Source organism: Eutrigla gurnardus, assembly GCF_963514095.1.
Source record: "Eutrigla gurnardus genome assembly, chromosome: 22".
Taxonomy (NCBI): Eukaryota; Metazoa; Chordata; class Actinopteri; order Perciformes; family Triglidae; genus Eutrigla; species Eutrigla gurnardus.
The window spans coordinates 3,170,308-3,190,590 of record NC_139933.1 but is presented as its reverse complement, the minus strand read 5'-3'; the positions used below and the strand labels follow the sequence as shown (position 1 = coordinate 3,190,590).

The 20,283-nt window shown below is 43.6% G+C and overlaps 1 protein-coding gene across 1 annotated transcript; it reads right to left on the bottom strand.

Annotated features, from left to right (window-relative positions):
- Window positions 1-646: 646 nt before the first annotated feature.
- On the bottom strand, window positions 647-19,782 carry LOC311033046 (caveolae-associated protein 1-like). The gene is made up of 2 exons (XM_084040213.1): window positions 18,928-19,782; window positions 647-3,938 (listed from the first exon to the last, which is right to left on the bottom strand). Exons 1-2 carry the CDS (start codon window positions 19,459-19,461, stop codon window positions 3,057-3,059), a joined length of 1,416 nt encoding a protein of 471 aa, XP_083896339.1. The 5' UTR covers window positions 19,462-19,782; the 3' UTR covers window positions 647-3,056.
- Between the last annotated feature and the right edge of the window lie 501 nt (window positions 19,783-20,283).

Below are 20,283 nucleotides of genomic sequence, written 5' to 3'. Positions count from 1 at the left end.
AACCGGTGATTGTTGTGTATTTGGGTTGTTGCGTCGTTTATATAATATGATTACACGAATACAAATGTGTATACGGAAATGTGTTGTTGTTTTTGCCCAATAATTGTAACTTTTTATTTTGACGTTTTTTAATTTAGGTACAGAAGCTTTACATTTCCGGTTCTATTCGCGCTAACTTCATATAGCTATTTCCGCTAACAGCCCCACCTCTATGATGATGAATCCGTATTGAAGAAGGCAACAGGTTAGTCAGAAAGAGTTAAATATTATCATATTACTAATTTTATATATTTAAATTGTTTTATTGTATAATTTTTTTTAGTTAATTAGGAATTATACATCTGTACTACATAAAGGGAGCATGATATGATTGACTGGACACATATTTCTTACTGATATCCTTTTTAGATATGTATATAATGTGGTCCTTCTGGACACATTGTAGGAATGACTTTAACATGACTTTAATTTTCCATGATTTACAAATATATTAAATATAAAACACTAAAATAAAACAACAATGACCAAACTGAATGACACACATATCATACAGATGTACTGTAAACAAGGGTTGTAAACAGCAGAGGTTTTTGTGTCCAGTTCTTCTTCTTCTTTTCCTGCCAAAACTCAATAAAAACACACAAACTGTGAACCAAATAGCTTTTATTAATGAAATCATTAGTGGTTAAGCAATGAAACATACAGGTATCAGTTACCAACACAAATAAAAGCGAGGGAAACAGTTAAGTGTGAACTACATGTAATGCTCCATTGACGTAGGCCTCAGCACACCTGCATGGTGTTACTGCTCTGACAGACACGGCATTGTTAATCCACTTTGAAGGGCTGAGCGTTCAACCACTGAATACATTCTCTGCCACAACTGTATCAAAAAGCTACATTTTGTTTGTAATCTTTGCTTCCATTTCATTTGCTGCACTATGAAATCTGTGCAAACGTCAGAAAGATTTGACCTGGGAAGCTTTTCTAAATACAGAAGAAGTGCAGGCAGCAGAAGGCAAGGCTCTCTGGTAAATAAAAATCTAAATGCATTACGATCTGCACGGGCAGTGATTCACATTATATACAAAAAAACACATAAACAACACAAGTAAAGCTGTGATGTGTCTGCAAGAAACTAAACTTTGACCGTACAAAATACTGTGGCAATGTGGTAAAATCTGTCTTATTTTTGATCATGCATCTTGTATCTCTGTTAGCTCTTTGATAGAAAGCTATGCAGGGTCCCAAAGTGTGCCGGTTCAAAACCAGGATAAGTGATGAAATCTGTGTGGGCAAACATCTGAATGAAATGCAGCATATTTCATCTGGAGCAGAGGAAATGATGGTGACACGACTGGACACTAGGGGTCAGTGTCGGACCGCAGCAATGATGTCATCCTGTGAATAGACTGGTCCTGAGTGATCAGTGTAAACTGTGTTCTACCAGAGAGGTTTGTGAGAGCTGAATGTATTGGTCCTTATCTCAGTTTATTTAAGAAGCACATCTTAGAATGGCACGTAACGCGTTTTTGTTTTAAGAAACAGGGAAAAAAAGAACAGCACCATCGAGTGAAACGTACTGGACCTATGAGCTGTCTCTGCAGACCTTCATTTTTCACGGGCACGGGTTTAATTCATGGCAGTAAGGTGTCACATGACAGCATTGCATGCAACAAGGTGTGCTGAAAACGTGAAGGAGGTGACATCAGCCAAGTGTAAATTGTGATCACATACAAATATACACAAAATAATTAACTGTGAGCTCATCATGAGCGGAAGAGAATCACTAAATAATGAGTAAATCAAGCGTAGGGAGATAACACTTCAGTATTTAAACAACAAAGGGAGAGGAAATGAATACGTGTGCATGTGTGGTATAGATGCACGAGGAAATTCAACATTTTTAAGCACAAATATGTACTCAGTGTGTTTATGAATAACGTGGCCATTGGGAATCGGCAACAGTCCATGAGATCATTTTGTTCAACAAGTACTAGTGACATTCAGTGGACAGGAGGTGATTCGTTCCCGTAAGCTCCTCCCACTATTTGTGAGTGGTTGGGGTTTTGATTTAAAAAAAAAAAATGCAACAGAAAAGAAAATTACACTTTCTTACAATGGGAATGATGGCGTCCCGCTCCTCCTGGTTTCTTGGTCATGTCAGCTCTGTGATCACTCCGCCCCCTTTTACCAAGCCAACAACAAAGTTATTTTCGGTTTCTTCTTCCTATTTTCTTCTTCTTCTTTTTTCCCCCGAGTCCAATGGACTCTGAATAACCCTGGAAGTGCTTTTTTTTTTTTTAAACGATTTTCATTACGCCTTTATAAATTAAGGCCTTTCGGATTTTTTAAGCACACAATCTTTAGTGAAATGAAGGCAAACATTTTTGTCTCATCTTATTTATTTTTTTTGTAGTTTTTGCCATCATTCTTTTGGTAATAATAACCGTGTTTGGATCAAGTTAACTGCTGAGATCTGGGAAGGTTCTACCTTATGGTCTCGCTGTGAAATGTTAGTTTTTCTAACTGGATCACTTCCCTTGTTCTTTGGTAATATTTTAGCCACGTATGGAACAGTGTGGAGGCTTTAGTGACATCTAGTGGTGAGGTTGCAAATTGCTTCAAACTTAACGAAAACACTACGATTCTTAGTTTAAAAGGCCGTTAATTGGTGCCAGTGAAGATCGGGGGCTGCTTTTCTATGGTTGCTGTTGCTAGGGGCGACCACGCTAAAAAGAGACGTGAACAGTCGGATAGATGGAAAGAAACATATTGCATATTTGAAGGAGTTAAAACAAAGGTAAACATTACCAACAAGGAGAATTGCTGATAGTTTGGGAGCAAATTCAGTGGTTTTGATAATCTGGACTAAATTCTGGCGTGTTAATTACTTATGATCCATCAAACTCATGATATTGTGTTCCCACATCTCAGCAATTACTTGTACGTGCAAAGTTATCGTAACGGAATAAGGGTCAAAATATATTTTTTACTATCATACTGTAACGAACCTCAAGGATTATGTTAGGATCTTGGAAATTCGTATTCTTTATCTAGTCGCTGTCTCTATCTCTGTCTTCATTCTCCTGCAGAGCATCTTGGTTGTCCTCATCTTCATCCTCAGCATCCTCAGCATCTTCCTCCTCATCCCCTCCTCCATTCATCATCTCCATCTCCACCTCCTCCACGCCCTCCTCAACCTCTCCGTCCACGCCGCCGAAGGGATCAACCTCCTGGGACACCTCCACCATCTCGGTGCCTTGGACCACCTCGGTGATGCCCTCCCGGATTTTCTTGACATGGAAGGTGAAAGGGGGCACTTTGTAGACGGCGGTCTGGGACCGGGCGTAGACCACGTGGTCTGGAGTGAAGGCCTTCTTCACCTTGTCACGGGACGTCTGGATCTTCTGCTTGCGGTCGGGGTTGACGGTCATCTGCGTTCCGAGCTTTCCCATCTTCTTCTCAATGTTGTGACGCGTCTTCTCCAGGTTATCCTTGGTCTTCTGCCTGGTCTTCTCTAAATTATCCTTGGTTTTCTGCCTGGTTTTTTCCAGGTTATCTTTTGTCTTCTGCCTCGTCTTCTCCAGGTTGTCCTTGGTCTTTTGTTTGGTCTTTTCCAGTTTCTCTTTGGTCTTTGCTCTGGTCTTATCCATCTTCTCCTTTGAGAAGACGGTCTTCAGGGTTTGCACACGCTGCAGGCTGCTGCGCTTGATACGCTCGGCTCGGGTCTCCTCGATGGTCTCCTCGATCTCCACCCCCTCCTCATCTGACGAGAGGTCTACGTGAGGTTTGTCTGACTTCTCTCCTTCTCCTCCCTCCTCCTCTTCCACGGCTTCCTTGAGCTCCAGCATGCTGCCTCCTCTGCTTCCTGCCACCGACTCAGAAACCTTCAATGATTTAGAGATGCTGAGTTTTGAGGGGACCTTCACTTCATCCTGTGGAGAAGAGAACACAAAGAATGTCAATCTATAAATATCTATATTAATGATACCATAATTAATGCAAACAAATATATTTGCCGTGTATTAACGGTGGGATTGACCAGAGGACCCACGATATGATATTATCACAATACTTCCTTCACGATATGATCTTATTGTGATTTTAAAAATTTTGTGATACGCTGACTTTACCCATGACCACATCAGCACCATCTAGTGGGCTGAAAAAGCCATTGTTACCAAAAGGTTTAATTTGCATTTGCAACTTTAGTATGTAATATAATAAAATATCCACACTTACAATATTCCCCACATAAAATAATGGATACTTTGCCGTATCAATACCCCCCACTCCACTAGTGTAAACATGTCTGTATGACTGTTTGTGCATTTTTTCCATTCTCTCACACACACGGGCAAAACATGACTCACTAGTCAAGCTTTGCTACACAATAGAGGCATTAGAGATGTGAGGCCAAGACCAAGTGGAATCTGTAACCAGACTCCAGGGTTCACTCATTCATGTCATACCAGAGGGAGACGTGCCAGAGAAAAATGTAACCGTCTCAGAGACACGGGAATGGAAAACATGGAGCGTACGGGGAGGATTTCTGGGAGCAAAGTGTTGAAGGGTTAATCAGCAATATCTCAGTTTGAGTGCAAATAACATATGAGTAGTTGGATGTAGAGGGGAGGAGAGAGAGAGCTCCACAGGGCTCCCGTCAGGGATAATTGAAGTTTTTGTGGTCTTATCGTGTTTTTCTCTGCAGGCCGACACATGCTCTGATTCTCTCAAATATTGCAATTCATCCACAAACACTGTGTTACCTGAAGCCTGACAAACGGCAGGAGCTGAGCTGTTCAAGTTCATTTCTCCTGTACTTTGTGGTAGATATGCCAATAACCCTGAGTCACATCTTCAAGTGTGCCAAGTAAAGAGACCAACAAGTCCTTAACTTTGTGTTTCTACATTTCTACATAATTGTACAATATTTCCCTTGTATTTCATTAATGAAGACATGTCTTTTATTGTACATTAAAAAGCATCAGAAGGGAGTTTGTAAATCAAACGTCATTACTGATGGAGTATCCCTAAGGACCCCCCTCCCAAAGCCAGATAACAAATCCCAATTCAACCCTGAGTAGTCCCACCACATGCCAGCCTCTCAGAATGGCAGTTCCATCATTGTGGGTGTAATGAACCCTGCAGCCTCCAGGGCCCACTAGTCTGGCTTTGCTTGAGGTTTCTTCTTGTTATATAAAAGTCCTCCTGGAGAGACCACCGTACACAAAACAGGAGTAAGTATGACGACCCGCCCTGATAGAGCATTCCTGCACAGCGCCACTTTTTTCTCAGCTCAGCTCCCATCAACCTTTTTCTCGCCTTGTTTGCATTGCATTTCCCTCATGTGCCTCATTCACCTCATGAATACAATGCTCCGGCTTGTTAATGAAGCGATGGGAGGGGAGGAGGAGGAGGAGGAGGAGGAGGGGGGCGTCTTCCTCTTTCCATCACAGCAAACTCTCGTCCAATTGGGCTCCTGAATGTCTGCACGAGGGCCAACTGTACGTATTGTCTTTTCCTCTCCCTCTACACCGCCTCTATGGTCAAAACAGGAACAAAGTTCCAGAACAAAGGATCACAGGGGGGGTCGGGGGGGTGGAAGGTGTGGAAAGGGAAGATATTTCTCCGCTGTCGTATGAATCGAGTAATAGCACAAGTGGGATGATGCTTCAGAGTCTTGGAAAACCATCTGCTCAGCAGGAAAATGATAGCATCAAAGTGTTGGCTGGGAGGTGGAGGTGGAAGCCCTGGAAGGGGGGAGGGGGGCTCTCTATTGTGTTCTGCAGCAGCGTGATGGTGGGTTTTATAGGAGGTATTGTACTGCAGTATCTTGGGTAAACTTGACCTTGGATGTGGGATCGTGGCTTTCCTGAACAGCTGCGTCGACAGGCCGGGGTCGCTGGAAAATACCTGCCTCGCTCAAATTCATTCCATCTTAGTTTAGATGTCGAGGACAATGCAGTCGGGCTGGAAATCACTTAAGCAAAGCCTGGTCCAAGTTTCTGACACGGACTCACAGTTTGTCACATTGAAGGACATTAGAGCTTTTTTGGTGGGAACACATCACTTCTTTCCAAGGAGAATGGACTTTCCTAAGTACTAGTATGAGTATGAAATAACAAAAAATGAAATAGGGGCTCATGAAGTTTTATAATACATATACAGTATGTTCTCGGGGGAACCCGGTCCGTCAGTCCAGAGTTCAGGAGGTCACAGCTAATGTGTTTCCTCTGACAGGGAACTCTGTGTGCATGTGTGTGTGTTGGTGTGTGTGTTTGTGTCCGAGTACATGGAAAAAGTGCATGGGGAAGTTCAGGCATTCACCTTAGTGTGTTGACTTCCTGACCCTCCTAATTTAATGGGACATTGTTCTCCGTGAGGCTGCTGCACAAAAGACAGGAAGGTAGACTCAGAGCCATGGAAAATAGACGGACGAGGTATGTAATGGTTCTGAGTTACAGTGTGTGTGTGTGTGTGTGTGTGTGTGTGTGTGTGTGTGTGTGTGTGTGTGTGTGTGTGTGTGTGTGTGTGTGTGTGTGTGTGTGTGTGGGATTACATTTTGCCTTCAGCTCTTGCAAAATATGAGCAAGGAGATAAATTTCATATCTGGTTTGCAATTGAATGAGGAAGTTGCAAAACACATTGAACCACAATGTGTGTGTGTGTGTGTGTGTGTGTGTGTGTGTGTGTGTGTGTGTGTGTGTGTGTGTGTGTGTGTGTGTGTCAGTGTGTGTGTGTGTGTGTGTGTGTGTGCTTTGAAACCTCTGCTGCATTCCACTTTCCCACCACTAATAACACGCACACACAAGCCACATGATTTGCCTGTTGACATCCATACTTCCCTCCTTCCTCTCCCTCGTCAGCCCGTCGCTGGTGGACAGTTTGCTGCATGCACAGACTCATGGCTGCTGGAAAAAAAAGTCATTTATTTTATCGGTGTTTACGGTTTGGAGCTGATCAGACGGTTTGAGCAGCCCGGGGCAGCTTGTTGTCATCTCTTTTAATGAGAGGGAAGCGTTTTGTGTGCTGTTTTTCATGTTGCTGAGTGTGTTTTTCCACTCTATTGCACGTTGGTAGTGACCTGTCAATCACATGGTGGCCCCGCCCCTAAAGCATCCCCTGCTTTATAGACTATTTGACTCTAAATGGACCATAATTTACTAATGGATTGAAGAAGACTTGAAACTAGAGATTGAGACCATAAACTCATGTTTTCAATGTTTACTGAGATAATACATCAAGAGAGAAGTAGGACCATTTTCTCATAGACTTCTATACAATCAGAGATGAGTCGCCCCCTGATGGCCAGTAGAGGGAATGCAGGTTTAAGGCACTTCAGAGATGCCTGATCAGAACAGAAAACAGCTAATTAGTGCACTAACATGAGTAACATTCCATCATTATTATTACAAGGGGTCAAACTCGTCTCCTGTATATTTTTCATTAACCTCAAAGACCCACGTGTTTCTGATGAAGTGAATCAGTGAATCTGATCAAAGTGAAAACGTCATAGAGAGGCTGATGAGATCTTATAACCGGTAGCTAATACTATGAAGCCGCACAAAAGCCTGCTGTCATTGTGTGAGTGTCAGTTGCTGAGATCAGCTGGCGGAGCCACTGTGTTGTCAGCACAACGCTCTGTTGTTTGTTTCTCTTTCATGATGAGTGTGCAACGGTGACTTCTGTCTGCTCCGCCGCTGTAGACGACACAAGTAACTTATACAGGACATAACTTTTCATATAACCATGAGGGCTGCGGTCAAACAGACACACAGAGATGGAAAACCATTGTTTTCTTATGGTACTCTCCTCTCTTGCTGATGATTTTATAGCATTTTTTTAGACGGCAACCAGTCAAGTTGAAGTTTGTATCCATGTCTGTTACTTCATCATTTATCCTCTATATTTATAAAAATATCAAACTGTGAAGCATGCATTCAAAAACACAAATATTAAGTACATATAGTCTAAATGAAACATGCTTAATGATCATTTAAAGGGCCAGTGTGTAGGATGCTTCTTTTTGCAACCAAAGGAGTCGCCCCCTGATGGCCAGTTCAGAGAATGACAGTTTAAGGCGTTTCACTTTTCAGAACTGGAGGTTAAAAAATGGTGGTTTCTGGGTTTCTATAGAAACATGGTGTCACACCATAACAGTAGGGTGTAGATCCAATCCCTCACTAAATGCTACACACTGGCCCTTTAAACAGCCTCGTGGTAATTAGCCCATAGTACGAGCAGCGCTGCCACAGAAGTATCCGGGTGTTTTTATGCCCATTTTCCTGTCTGTGCTGTGTGTTTCCTGAAAGTCTCCTTTCAACGAGGTTTGATGTGGGCATAGTTGTATTTTCTGGGCGTAGCCAGTGGTGAGCAATGTGACCGGCGCAGGAAAACCATGGCAACAACAACAATGCAACCAGAGCGGCGACTTCAGCCGAGGGTGAATGCACTTCCAGCCTCAGGCTGAAAATATGCTACTAGTATTACAGTATGGTATTAAAGTACAAACAAAAATCCTACCAGAGAGAACCCCTTTCTATTGTATTGCCTCAAGTGTCTCCATGGTAACGGTGGTGAGCCTGACTGGAACTATAATGTTTCCAGATGAAAGGAGAGAGATGTTTGTTCCAAAGGTCTTTTTTTACATAAATGTATGTCTGTATTTTGACTTGTACGTGTAAAACGTGGTGTGTGTGTGTGTGTGTGTGTGTGTGTGTGGGGACAAGGAGCACGCCATGGAAGCTTTCCACTCAGCCCACACTGCAACCACTCATCAGCCTTATGTCGAGCCAGAGAGGAATCCCGCTGTAACACACCCCTCTCTGTTTCTGTTTTCCTGTTTAAACTCAAACCACCAAGAACTCCCCTGCTGATGTGGAAAGGCCAGTTGCATATGTGTGTGTGTGTGTGTGTGTGTGTGTGTGTGTGTGTGTGTGTGTGTGTGGCAGTGCAGGTATAGCACACACACACTCTCACAATGATGGGATTTTCCAGCAAACCCAAGGAAACAGGGAATCCTCATGACACAGCTGCTGATGCGAGGAAGAACCGGGGCAGGCTAACAGGCTAACGGGCTAACAGGCTAACGGGCACATTATGTTTCATTTTATGAAGGACGCACAAAAAAAACACAATTTTCTTGAGATAACAATCCAACCACAAGGTCGGTTCAGCAGCCGTTCCCATGATCGTCAGTCGACGGGGGTTTCCAAGATGTTGTGAAAACATAGATACGGTTCTGATCATGCAGGTCATGTGACGTGCTGTCGAGCTCCACTACACCGACCTTGTGTTCAGATTGGTTTCTCAACTGCTGTTGTCGGGGTCAAGAATGACCTTTGACCCTCAACTCACTTAACTCACTCGCCTTAAAGCATCCCTGCTTTCTGGTCTGTTGGACTCTAAATGGACCATAATGTACAAAAAACTACATGTTGAGACCATAAACTCATGTTTACAATGTTTACTGAGATAATACATCAAGAGAGAAGTAGTAGTAGTTTTCTCATTGACACGTTGGCTTCACTTTTCAGAAGCAGAGGTTGCCGCCTGGAGTTATACAGGAACCAGCAGGGTTTATGAGAAATGGAGTTTTAATACGCACTTTGCAAAAAAAAAAAGAAGCTATGTTGGGTTTAACGTTAAAAACACAAATAGAACATGCAAGTGAGGAAAGGCATTTCCATCACAAGGACTGAGGGAAGTAGGATAAATGTCTCTTTAGTTTTGTGATAAAACAGTTGTATTATTTATCAATGACATGCATAGTAAAAGTAAAAATAGCACAAAGTCATAAAGTCATCAAACTGTGTATTTATGACATCATTGTGGCATGCTTACATGCCAACATATGCTCACAGCTCCAAACCCCCAGAGTAAACAAGCAGAGATGATTTTTTTTAAATAAACCATGTATTTACAGGTCATTTATTCCTTTAAATATATCTCACATCGTGTGGGTGTGACTGGAGCATGGATTGGCCCCTAAAGCTCTCATGAGCAGAGCATGGGAAGAACACTTCCACACCCTGGGACCAGCCCCGGCTAAATGTGGACTGGGACATACTCGGGTAATAATCGGGTCATCAGTCATGATGTTTCACATGTCCAAGAGAACACAAGAACAGTAAAAAATCCAGATGGAGGGAAGCATAATATCTTTCTAAGGTGGATTAGTCATCAGCATGGGGGACTGATAGACCCTTTTACAGCTGACGGGTGTTTCAGTTCAGGGAGTGACCGTGTTAACTGGTGACTGTCCATTGATGCTCGTAGTAACTTAAAGATAAATTGAATGAAGGCCTTTATGTTGTCACCAGTTAACACGGTCACTCCTTTAACCGAAACACCATCTACGACTACAAGTTAATTAATGGTTCAAAGCCCATTTAAACCTCAATAAAATCAAACATATAGAAGTTGTGAAGTTGTGTGACTTTAAGTTAAAGGATAGTCACCTCTGTCATATACAGTATGACAGATGGTTTGTGGTTTTAAACTAAAGCTAATATCAGCCAGCTGATATATGTAATCGAGTCAGACCGGCTCCTTTGGGTGATGGATGGGCATACATTGCTCTGTGCCCTGGGAAATAGTGTGATGGTCTCACACACAGCATTAAAACTCTGGGGAGAGAACTCCCGACTCTCGTCCGGTTTTCCACTCGTCCCCTTTAATCAGAGACATGGGACCAGAGAGAGAGAGAGAGAGAGAGATTGCTATATAAAGTGATGGCATGCCGCCGGTCCCTGAGGGGGGAGAGAGAAGGATGAGTCACCAGGCCTGTTGTTGCACCGGAGCAAAGAAACAACCTCTCTCTTCTTTTTTGCCTCCCTGTGAATCCATTCATTCCCTTTCTTCATTTCACTCTTACGTTCTACCTTCCTTGGTTTACTCGTGGCGAGCGGTTGCAAAGAATCTCAGATTCTCAGATCACTGAGGAATGACACCAATTAGCGGTACAGCTCCATGGAAACCAAACATAAACCCAAATATTCCTGTGCAAGATGAATGCACCGTGACTCTCAGTAGTTCTGGATGCAGGTCTTTTGTTCCAGGACGTTTTTTTTAACATGAAATGAAGCAGGTTGGGCAGCGAGTTTGATTTTAGGGAAGCTGATCTTCATCCACAGACGTCTATCACATTTGAACATCACATTATTTATTCTTTAGCAATAAATTAATCAGAAATAGTGAGGGAGAGAATCAGTTTAGTGTGTAGTATGGAAACTATGACTAATGTGAAAAGTGGACGACCCTGAGAGCTTGCACGTCTTCTGCACAGCCAGGTGAGAAAACAGGAAATGACCTGACAGGACGTGATGTCATAGCATTACAGGAATGGACAACTAGGCTAATACATATTTTGCAAATTAGATTTTTTTTTCTTATTAACATTGAAGCGCCTTAAACTTGCATTCTCCCGCCATCAGGGGGCGACTCCTCTGGTTGCAAGAAGAAGTCTGATTGTATGGAAGTCCATGAGACAATGACCCTACTTCTCAGACCCAGACCTGTACCGGTCTGGGTCTTGGTCCCCGAGGTTTTAGGTGGACACATGAAGACCTCTAGATCAAAGCAAGGGCGCCAGAAGATAGTCTCTGTGTATTCAGGAGCCACACAGTTTGCATGAACGTCTCTTCTCCGGAGACAGAGGAGCTTTGTGAGGACGCACACATGAATCTAGCACAAATAAGGATTTCTTGAAGTGTTTCCAGGGCTGCAGACATGTGTGTGTGAGGCAGCTCGGCCTCACTCCTTTCAGCTCTCATGGCAAGACACGACTTGACGACTCGCACTGGAGGATGCTTTAACGACATACTTCTGATCTTGTACTTTCACGTAGGAGCCCCCACACACACACACACACACACTTTGTTATCATAGTGAGTAAACACAGGACGCGTCATTAAAATAGCTCCCGGGAGTGATACCATCCATATTGACCGGTGCCATATCAAAAGATGAGCAACTCCCTCTCTCTCTCTCTCTGGGTGTCTGTACAGTTCTCCCCCCGTGCTTGACTAACAGGAACCGAGAGGGATGACAGCGGTCGTTCCCATGGCGACCCTGTGTAACTCTTTCCAATAACAATGGAGGAGGTCGGTGTTTACGGGGAGATTTATGGAGCTGCAGACGAAGTGGTTTCTTCCTCCGCTGTTTGCTCCTGCCTCACTCGGAAATACGTCACCGTGGGGGTTAGATAGATAGACTTAGCCCGACTTTAACACGTGAGATTGATAGCCATCTTCTCATCTCACTGAATACGTCTTTTGAACCATTCCTTTCGCGTCTATAAACCACCAAATATAACTTCAGCTCATTTGTAATTAAAAAAAACGAGCTCCACAAGGAACTGGAGAAAGCATTGTACGGCTTATTTGGGGGGAAAAACACCTCTAAAAACTGGACAAATTGGATGTTTTGGACTCAACCAGTGGAACAATTTAAAGATCTTAAAGAGAACCGCAAGCGAGGCAGAAACAGCTAAGAATGAATGTTTCCACGTTAGAAGCCAAAGTTTAAAACACAGAGCGAGGAGAAGAAAAGGGGACGTAAGTAAAACCACGCTGAACCCACACTGTGGCTGGTGAAGGATAATATTAATTTCAGAGACAATCCAGAGCACAAAACAGCCCCAAAATACAGAGTCAACTGTTAATTATCCCATAATAATGTTCCTTATGTTTAATATTTCTCTGAGGTGAAATCCACTGTTTTGATCACACTTAATAAAATGAGCCTTTCTGGAGGAATGACTCATATATTTTTAACCTTTTTGGGAATGATGTTGATACCAAACTGTATCACAAACGTATCTGTTCATAATGTAACTAGCCACGAGAGGATTCCAAGCTGGAATCATAAGACCGAGAGAATCACATGAAGGAACAAACTAAATGTTTTCAATAACCGCAGCTTTTGATTATGAGTCATTTATGTCTGACTCATGTGGAAAAGCTTCTACTTAGACTTTAAAAAATGTATTATTTGGTGCAAGAAGACGGAGATCCGAAGGATAATTTCTCTTTTGTTTTGCATTTATGAAGCGTTTTAAACAAGCACCCAAAATGTAAAGAAGCGATATACGACGTTTAATGAATGGGATCCCTCTGTGTGTGTTGTTTTCCAAGCTTCTCCTTGCTTTGCCAACATATCTTCATGCATGTGAGCGTCTCGTATATTACGACTTTAACTACCTGAAGCCAAACTAAACTTCTCCATATGCATCTTTGTGTGTGTGTCCTTGTTTGATTACTCTGTAATATGATATAAAATAACTTCCCAGAGGTCACAGACTGTATAAAAAAAAAACACCAGCATAGTGTGATGTTACCAAGTTACGGCTGGCAGGAAATTCAGATCTGATCAAAGTGAAAGTAGCAAACTTGTCAATCAAATATAATCTTCAATATTTCCTTGGTGCCAGTTTCTACTGGGTAGAGGAAACATCTGACATGTCATCAACACACAGCCAAGTCTCTGTGACTGTTACAAATGTCCGAACGTCATGAATAAGACAATCACGTTGATGTCGCGTCCTGAATGTCAGCACCACTCGTCTAGCTCCGGCTTCAGATTTACAAAACCAAACAGGAACACAGGCTCCTTAAAGGCCCTTTCCTTCTCACAATCAAACAAGTATGTGATATCCGCTATTTATAGATCTCTCTCTCCCCTTCTCTTACTCCACGAGCCCTCTGCAACCTCGCTCTGTCTCCTTTATCCCTCTCTGTTATCCCCTCCCTCCCCCTCATTTTGTCAACATGCCCTCGTCGACCATCTCACCCTGACATTTACGCCGGTCGTTCAACACTGAACCAAAAGCCAGAAAATACTCCACTGAAAAACGGCGGAAAAGTTCCCAGCTGAAACAATGTTGCACACAATCTGGCCTGTAAACCGGAGCGGGGAACATTTTTCGCCTCACATGTCCATATATGGACCTGGATCGACCTGTGTGAGATGAATGGGTTCGCTCTTGATTAATTTACATGACCGGGAGTCTTACTCCTCCCAGGCAAATGTTCAGCTTCTTCTGAGGGCAAAAATGTTTAAAGGTTATAGATGAAGCTGTGATCACAGTTACATAAGAGTCCAGTTTGACAAGGTGCTACTGATTGAAATGTTTGGAGGCAGGTGTGTTGGATGGAAAGAGGAGAAGGATGAGCTAAATGTGTTCTGACACATTGTTTGTGAGATGTCTGCTGAGATCCTGGTTAGATGAAGGAATGAAGCCGTGGCATGATGGGGTAAAGAAGACAGATTTCCATTTGGATCTGAGGCGTTTTGGAAATAAATTACTGAGCTTAGGTGGAAAACAAAACTTAATTAACTGAACTAATCTCAAATTATTTTTGTGGTTTCACAGAGATAAATAGTTTGCCCCCGGACAAAAATAAGAAGCTGTTGCGTGCTAACAGGAAACAACTCGTTTTGGGGTTAAAATAAGTAATGTTAATTATGCAGTTCAGTAGGCGACAAGATGCAAGATCAATGTTGACTTTTGGGTTTGCCAACACAGGTTTCCTGGGTGAAAGTCCTGTGTTTTTGGACTTTTTCCGCTCTTTATACCTCACCATACTTCCTCCTTTCCTAAATGCCATAACTATGGCAACATAGAGAACCATAGCTTGATGCTTCTTAATGTCTGGACAGCTGTGGGGCTAAACGGTTACATGCTAGCACTCGCCAGTCACATTAGCCTATCTCCCTGTTACATAACTAGCTAGCTCCTTTGCTAACCAGACAAAACCTTTAATGTCCAGGATATGAGATTTGAACAGTGTGTAGGCTTAAAGAAAACATGCACTAAAAGCATGCACGGGCCCGGCCAGGCTGTGTAAACAAAGCAAGGAGAAGCTGGGATAACAACGCACACAGAGGGACAGTTGATGTTATTGCAGGTCTAATGTATTTTTTTTAAGTAGAGATAGGAATATGCAGTTGTGTTAAGGGAGTAGGGATGGTGTGTAGGGCGTGGTGGGGTGAGGAGGACACACTGTGGAGTGAATTATCCTGGTGGGTGGAGGAGCTGGGGAGAGAGGGGAGGAGCAGGGCGGTGACTGAGGAGGAGGAGGAGGCAGGAGGAGGTTAGCATGGAGAGCTGGGGATTCCTGTGCTATGAATCAGCTGTCTAAATATGGTCCCCTGCTCTTTTAACACACCCATCCACTCCCTGTGCATCTCCTCTAGTCCACATTTATGATTCCCTCCTCAAAGTGATGATGCCGATCAATCATATGTTACATTTGAAGACTGAAATTGTGGAGGTCCCATTTCAAAAACTCCTTCGAATGCTGGTCGAAGTGATCTTTTACCCGGATTCAGATTTTTAAATAATATGGAGCGCCATGAAGCATATCCTATATTAAATAAATAAAATGAATAAAATATGATCGCTGGATCCATTTTTATCACATAACGTTTGTTAGCTCTTCTATGTTCTACAGCTGGATGAACCCCAAATAAACTATTTTGTTCACATGGGATGTGAACACAGCATTAATGCAGGTTGACAAGCCTGCCATCATTGCAATGCAGAGAGGATGCAATTAACTGTACGTTGTCTCTCCTTAAAGACACACAGCTGTCTGACAATTTGATCCATTGTTACTCACTGTGGGGTAGAGTCGTCACATTACCACTTGGAGCCTTGTTTAGTGTCGTGAGCTTTGTTCTCTGGCAGCACTTTGCTACGTCAGGGAGGAAATATGAGGCTTACTGGATATAACACACACACACACACACACACACACAGAGGAGGACAGCTGCTCATGCTAACAGGGAGACAATCCCGTCCAACAGATGTGCTGACAGAGCTGCTGCTGATTTACACATCATACAGTAGCCTGAGCTCGTCCAGCATACCAGCAGCATTATGGGATGCTGTTTGCTTTGTCGCCGTTAACCACAGGTGGTTTTCATTTGCCTTACACTGATATTTAACGGAGTGCCACAATTAGATAGAATGCAATCTGACTCATAGCATGCCAAAACATTCCTATAATGGAACAACCTAATTAAAAGGAGGGAGAAAAACGTCCATGCAAGTCCTCCTCCAGACTACCAGGAAACTTTTATAAAATATGCATTCAAATGGTATCGTGGCTAAGGTTGGTGACATTTGTTTTCCGTAAAGAAAACAAGATGAACAAAGTCATAAATCAGCCTTGTTAGGACCGTACTTGTAAAGGGGGGCCCAGGAGGGGCGGTGGTGGAGGGAAGACCAGTGGGTCAACAGCCGCTAATAAAGCAGAGATTAAACACCCTGTGCTACACCACAAAGCCCTCGCGCTGGGTCCTCCCCATGAGAGCTGACACTCTGTAACGGCAAACCCAGCTCAGGAACAGTTGTTTTTATTATCCACAGAGCTCCGGGGCTTTTCCTCAGGGCATGAACCCCTAGTGGGACCCCATCACATGGGAATGTCAACACTTTAAGAGAGAAAATACATTCAATTGTTCTTGTACATTCTTTAATAAGACCTGATGATTTAAAACCGAGGAACAACATACAGCTAAAAGCTTCCACGATCACTTAGATGACATTGATCCAGGAAGCAACCTCTTGTTCTGAAAAGTGAAGCCAAAGCTGAAGTGTCTAAAACTTGCATTCTCTCTGCTGGCCATCAGGGGGCGACGGAAAGTCTGATTGCATGGAAGTCTTTTAGAAAATTACCCTCAACATGAGTTTATGGTCTTAATCTCTAGTTTCAAGTCTTCTTCAATCCAGCATGATGTTCATTTAGTACATTATGGTCCATTTAGAGTCCACCAGACCAGAAAGCAGGGGATGCTTTAGGGGGCGGGGCTACCTTGCAGCCTCGCTACCATCGTTACCACGCTACCAATACAAGTAGCTACTAAGATTACTTTAACACTTGAATTATAGAAGCTAACTTTGTTAATAGCTTCACACCAGAATCCAGATGGATCCAGATCCAGAAAGGGTTCCGCTCTGCCACAGTCCAAATATGGTCACTTCCTTCACTGGTTCCAAAAATATCAAGATGGCACTGAACTCAAAGCTTCAAAACCATAGTCAACAAACCAACGTGTGACGTCGCCATGACAACGGTGGTTAAAGCTAACGTAGTGTCTTTTGTTAGTCATGGAGGATGTTCTTACTGTCTCTACTTCTGCAGATGTCTTTGCACTCCCACAGTGTTGTTGGCGTACTTGTTCCTGGTGTTAGACAACTGCACTAATGAGTCCCGACAAAGGCCAAGTATGTCTGTGTGGACACACTGTGCAAGTCGCCAAACAGACAGTTGTTACAGTTGGACCTCTCTCTCTCTGTCTGCTGCTGATTTTGAAACAATCAGCCTGTGAAAGGGGCAACAGAGAATTGAAAACAGAACACTCTGTTTCTTTGCTTTTTTTAATGAAGACGAATCTGACGTTACATCATAGCTGGCAGCTGTAAACCAAGCCAGTGTTTTGTGTTAGAGATTGGCACTGCTTTCTTGCCACAAGTTCTATCCACAACCCCGATTTTTTGTTTTTCACCATGCAGCCTTTCAAGTCTGTTGCTCTGGAAACGTCATAAGATACAAATTACAGCGATGATTTACAACGAGTTCAGATTGAGAAACACTTCAGTCACCGGATTCCTTCAGATCCAATGATAGAGACGGGCATTTTCTTGAGAGGCTGTGCACAGTTGCACATGATTATGAAGTCTTGTGCTTTGTAGGCCAGAACAAAGGAAGCCAAATGTATTTGTGTAAGCATGCTAGAAGAGCATTAAAGTCATGGTCAGACAGCGTGGTTTACTTAAGAGGGAGCTTTTCCTCTTACTTCTTTCCAGCTGTTAGACATTGAGAGAGAAAAAAACTGGTCCAAGCCATGATGTCTGACTCAAGGCTGGAAACTCTGAATGTTCTCGCGCCACTGTGCAAAAAAAAAAAAGCTGCAAGCTATTACACATCACGCAGCAGGCTAAAAAAAGAAACAGGGCTCCCCTCAAATTAAAAAAACCTCTTTTCAAATGAAACATCTGTCTTCTTCTCTCAACACTCCTCTGCCTTAAATGGGATCTTTGACCATGCTTGTGGTATTTTCCCATTATGTTTCATTTCCAAGAGTGAAATTACATTACGTATGGATTCTGTAGGATTTGAGCTTGTATTCTTTTAGACTTATATATAGTTTGGAAGGAAAAAAGTCTGGAAGCCACCTGTAGTGGATACCAAGCCCTGAACCGATGTGGAGGAGCATGGATTTGGGGTGGGGCAGCGGTGTCGGAGAGCAACATCTGGGAGGTTCTGAATGTGAATAATGAATTATGTCTGTATGGGCTAAAAGTAGAATTAACAAAAAATGTATTTTCAGTTTTATGAAAAACATTTAGATACTCAGAAAATGTAGCACATGCTGGAAAATGACTGGAAGGTGTTTTCCGCTAAACAGGGGACAGTAATGTATGAGGTAATTGTTTCCATAGGAGTGGATGTGTATCATCTCATTATCTATACTCTATTAATTATAATGTGATTTCTGCCTGGTTTATGATCACAGTCGAGAGGTCAGGTCAGGTCAGGTTCACACATAAACATTTAATTTAAGGGGTCAGCATCACAGCTACACTAAATACACGGCATAGACGCACTTTTTTTATCTGTTAAATAATATCCCTCCTGGGAAACGCACCCCTTTTTTTGTCACTGGTGTTAAACCTCGTATTAAAACCACCGTTCACAGCAGAAAACGATGTCTTTCATTCAAATTCAAGAGGCCAAACATTGGTGTGGTTCACCAGTGGGGGTGGGGGGGGAGGGGGGGAGGGGGTCACACCCATCCCGAAAACCAATAAGGTGCCATATCATTAACATAACCTCAGACAAACCGTAAACCACACTTGTACATGATTTTACACACACACACACACACACACACACACACACGCTCTCCCACCTGGTAGATCATGACTTTAAAGTTGCGCCTCTTGAGCAGCTCCGCCTCGTTGCTCTCCAGCTTCTTGATCTGGCCCCCTTGCTTCTCCAGGGTGGCCCGCACCGTCTTCACGTTGACGCTCACCTTGCGCACCTTCTCCATCATCTTGTTGACGCTGTTGGACGTGGTGCTGTGGCTCTTGCTCAGCTTGGTGAGCTCGCCCTGAATGCTGCCCACCGAGCGCTCCATGTCCTGCTGCCGGGCCTCCAGCCCGCTCTGGGTCTGCTGGATCTGGTCCACGGCGCCGATGATCTTGTCGAGCAAGGACAGCACCATGACCCCGTTCACCTGCGGGTCCAGCTTCGCCGCCGCCTCCTCCTTGTCCTCGGCGGCGTCCCCCTCCGTGCCCATGGAGGACAGCTCCTTCTTGGCGGCGGCGAGGGCATCGTCTTCGTCGTCGGAGGGCGGGAGGTTGACCTCATCGTCTGAGATCTCGGTGAGAGTCTGAGGCTCCAGCATGCCGCTTGTGGACTCCAGTGCTTCCATGGCTGCCATGTCAGTGGATTTTGAAGTGTACAGTCGTCTATCGAATCAACCTTTTTCTCTGACACTTTCTCACCTTGCGTTTCCCTTCTCTGGACCTCTTGTTCGTTTCCCCTCCTACTTCAAACCTGACTTAACTCTCTCCAGCATATATGCCCTCTTCTCTCTCTCCCTCTGTCTGTCTGTCTGTCCTGTCTACTTCAAATCCCTGGACTCAGGCCAGTGTGCAGGGGGAAGCCAAGCGATGCTGGATGTTACCACATGAGCGTTGGGATGTGAATGCCACACCAGGCAGTGAAACCCTCCAGTCAAGCTACAGCTGGCAGGGTTTTTCCTCCCTCTCCCCCCCCCCTTTCATTTTCCACTGGACTCTCCCCGTCTCTTCAAACTCCTCCCTCCAACACACTCACACATCGGTAAGACCCCACCTCCAGCCGGTGGAGGTCCAGCCCCCTCAGTGATCCCGTAACACACCCCTCTGGTTCAGCCCGGTCCCGTCAGCGTGGTTGGAATAGTTAGAGCCGAGCTGCACTCGTCTGCTTGTATACAAGCTGAGGCACAGCAGAAGGAGGAATGTCAGGCAGGATTTGTTCCTGTTTCCACTCCTTTCACTCTTCTTATGAAGAGAGCATGTTCACTTTAAGGCTTTATAACGGGAGGGACACCAGGAAGGAAGAGCACATTTAAAATAAAAAGGCAAATTGGGCAACAAGATGATCTTTTGGAGGATTGTTACTGGAAAAGATGAATATATCACTTCAGCAAACACACACACACACACACAAATATATATATATATACACTGTTGCCCATAAAGTTGGAATATTTTGTTTT

Bases quoted from the DNA above. Each gene is read 5' to 3' on its own strand.
- LOC311033046 (XM_084040213.1), bottom strand. From the start codon at position 19,461: ATGGCAGCCATGGAAGCACTGGAGTCCACAAGCGGCATGCTGGAGCCT. The intron at 3,939-18,927 runs GTGGGAGAGCGT...TCTTCTCCACAG, and splicing joins TTAAAGTCATGATCTACCAG to GATGAAGTGAAGGTCCCCTC.